The 2944-nt window shown below is 42.1% G+C and overlaps 1 protein-coding gene across 1 annotated transcript; it reads right to left on the bottom strand.

Moving 5' to 3' along the window:
- Positions 1-476: 476 nt before the first annotated feature.
- LOC102277222 (olfactory receptor 2A2) lies at positions 477-1409 on the bottom strand. Its single transcript, XM_070368765.1, has one exon. The coding sequence runs from the start codon at positions 1407-1409 to the stop codon at positions 477-479; it is 933 nt and encodes a 310-aa protein (XP_070224866.1).
- Between the last annotated feature and the right edge of the window lie 1535 nt (positions 1410-2944).

The raw sequence follows: 2944 nt of genomic DNA, 5'->3' as shown, positions 1-2944 counted from the left end.
CTCAGGGATCCTAACCAGGAGTCCAAACTGCCACTTCCATCAGTGCTTCAGAGGCAAGACAACTAACAAATTCTCATATCACTCCCTGAAAAGCTAAAAGTAGTCTGAAGGATCCATTCTTCTTTTTCCCCCTTGAGGGAGCTCTGGGAGGTGGAGGGAAGTAGGTATGGCAGACACAGTACCATAAATTTGCCTGAACACTTATTGTATTTCTTCTTGGCATTGTGCTTTTCTGGGGTGCAGCACTCAATTATCCAACTTCTGGTATTTTCACAAAGGAAATTAGGTCTGTATGGTCTTGTCTCCATGGAGGAATGGAGGCTTAGGGATTCCTAGTCTTCCATCATGCTGATGCTACTCTGGACTAATGCTCTTCATTAAATCATGTCACTTTCTGGGGAACTTTGAGTTTTCTTGCACCAGCAATCACATCTCTGAAGGGAAAAGAATGCACTGAACCAAAACTGGACCCTCCTTCACGTTGTCTTCTTCTTCTGCAGTACTCTGTGGAAGGCAGCCTTCACTTGAGCATTCCTGACACTGTAGACAAGAGGGTTCAGCAATGGGTTGAAAAGAGTATAAAACAGGAAAAGGATCTTCAGGTGTTCTTCTTGTTGACTGTTGTCGGGAACCATGTAAACGATCATGGCTAAGCCAAAGTAGAACCCAACCACACAGAGGTGGGAGGAACAGGTGGAGAAGGCTTTCTTGCGGCCCTCCTTTGACTGGATCTTCAGGATGGCCCAGAGAATACGCATATAGGAGACCAACACCAGGGCAAGAGGCCCGACTAAGATAAGAACACCATCAGCAAAGAGGAACATTTCATTGATCCAGATGTCACCACAGGCCAATTTGAGGACAGAGCGAATGTCACAGAAGAAGTGGTTCACCTTCTGGGGGCCACAGAAGGGTAATCTTAACAAGAGAATTACTTGGACCAGGGCCAGGGCAAATCCACACGCCCAGCAAGCAATGGCCAGGATGGAGCACACTCTCCAGTTCATGATGACCGTGTACTGGAGGGGATGGCAGATCGCCACATACCTGTCATAGGACATCGCCAACAAAATGAGGCACTCTATAGATCCAAAAGTCAAATTGAAAAGCATCTGCACAGTGCAAGGGTCAAAGGAGATGTTTTTTGTGTGTTTCACTAGGTTTTCCAGCAAGGTGGGAAAATTGCTGGAAGGATAGGATATGTCAATGATGGCCAGGTGGGAAAGGAAGAAATACATGGGGGAGTGCAGTCTGGGGTCAAAGCAAATGAGTCCCAAGATCATGCCATTTGCCAGCAGGTTGCAGACATATAACAGGGAGAAGATACCAAAAAGGAGCAATTCCATGTTTTTACTGAGCTGGAACCCCACCAGGATGAATTCTGTGATCTGTGATTGGTTGCCCTCCATTGCCAATGACAGTCTGCAAAGGACTGAAGTGTGATAGGAAAGCCAGGATTAGATAGCAATGAAAATAGGAGTTATTTATGTGAAGTGAATTCAGAGGAAGCTTGTGTTGTCCCTACCTCCCTGAAGTTTTTTTCTTCAAAATTCCTTTGCCTTTTTGTTTCTTAGTTTTTATTGTGAAAGTGAAGTCGCTCAGTCGTGTCCGACTCTTTGTGACCCCATGGACTGTAGTCCCGCAGGCTCCTCGGTCCATGGGATTTTCCAGGCATGAATACTGGAGTGGGTTGCTATTACTGGTAAGTATTAGGGATTATAATCCATACTAGTATATAGTATATAGGTTTCACTAATTTTTATTCATTTTTGGCTTATCACTTATTTTCTCCAAATGGACAATGTATTAACTTTCTATAGAACACTTAAGACTAAAGTAAAGCCATATTCACATATTGACAATTTATTCCTAGACTCTTGGAGGGGTCCTTCTTCCTGCAACATTATTGTATTACATATATTATATGTTTAATATAATATATATAAACAAAGCTAGTGTGGTGATGGAAATATAGTTGAGCTATTAAAAATCCTAAAAGATGATGCTGTGAAAGTGCTACACTCCACATGCCAGCATATTTGGAAAACTCAGCAGTGACCACAGGACTAGAAAAACTCAGTTTTCATTCCAATCCCAAAGAAAGACAACACTGAAGAATATTCAAACTATCATACAGTGGCACGTATTTCAAATGCTAACAAAGTAATGCTCAAACTCTTTCAAACGAGGCGTCAAAAGTTATGTGCCACAATATTCCAGATCTGTAAGCTGGATTTCCAAAAGGCAGAGTAGCCAGAGATCAAATTAACAATATCCAATGGATCATAAAAAAGCAAGAGAATTCCAGAAATAATCTACTCCTGCTTCATTGAGTATGCTGAAGCCTTTGACTGTGTGGATCACAACAAACTGTGGACAAGTCTTCATGAGATGGGAATACCAGACCATCTTACCTGCCTCCTGAGGAGCCTGTTTTCAGGTCAAGAAGCAACAGTTAAAACTGGACATGGGACAACAGGTTGGTTCAAAATTGGGAAAGGAGTTTTTCAAGGCTGTATATTGTCACCCAGCTTATTTAACTTATATGCAGAGTACATCTGCGATATGCCAGGCTGGATGAATCATAAACTGGAATCAAGATTGCTGGGAGAAATATCAATAATCTCGAATATGCAGATGATACTACCCTAATGGCAGAAAGCGAAGAGGAATATAGAGCCTTTTGATGAACACGAAAGAGGAGAGTGAAAAAACTTGCTTAAAATTCAGGATTCAAAAAACAAAGATCATGGCACCTGTCCCATCACTTGATGCTGATAGATGGGGGGAAAATGGAAACAGTGGCAGATTTTATTTTCTTGGGCTCCAAAATCACTGTGCACAGGCTTGAAAAGTACATGAACCAAAATCTTCCAGATCTTGGTTGGACAGTGCCTGCAGCCATGAAATTAAAAGATAATTCCACATTGAGGGAAAACTATGA

This window comes from Bos mutus, chromosome 4 (genome assembly GCF_027580195.1).
Source record: "Bos mutus isolate GX-2022 chromosome 4, NWIPB_WYAK_1.1, whole genome shotgun sequence".
NCBI lineage: Eukaryota > Metazoa > Chordata > Mammalia > Artiodactyla > Bovidae > Bos > Bos mutus.
This window is presented reverse-complemented; position numbering and strand designations above follow the sequence as displayed.

Coding starts and splice junctions, on each gene's coding strand:
- LOC102277222 (XM_070368765.1), bottom strand. CDS start 1,409: ATGGAGGGCAACCAATCACAGATCACAGAATTCATCCTGGTGGGGTTC.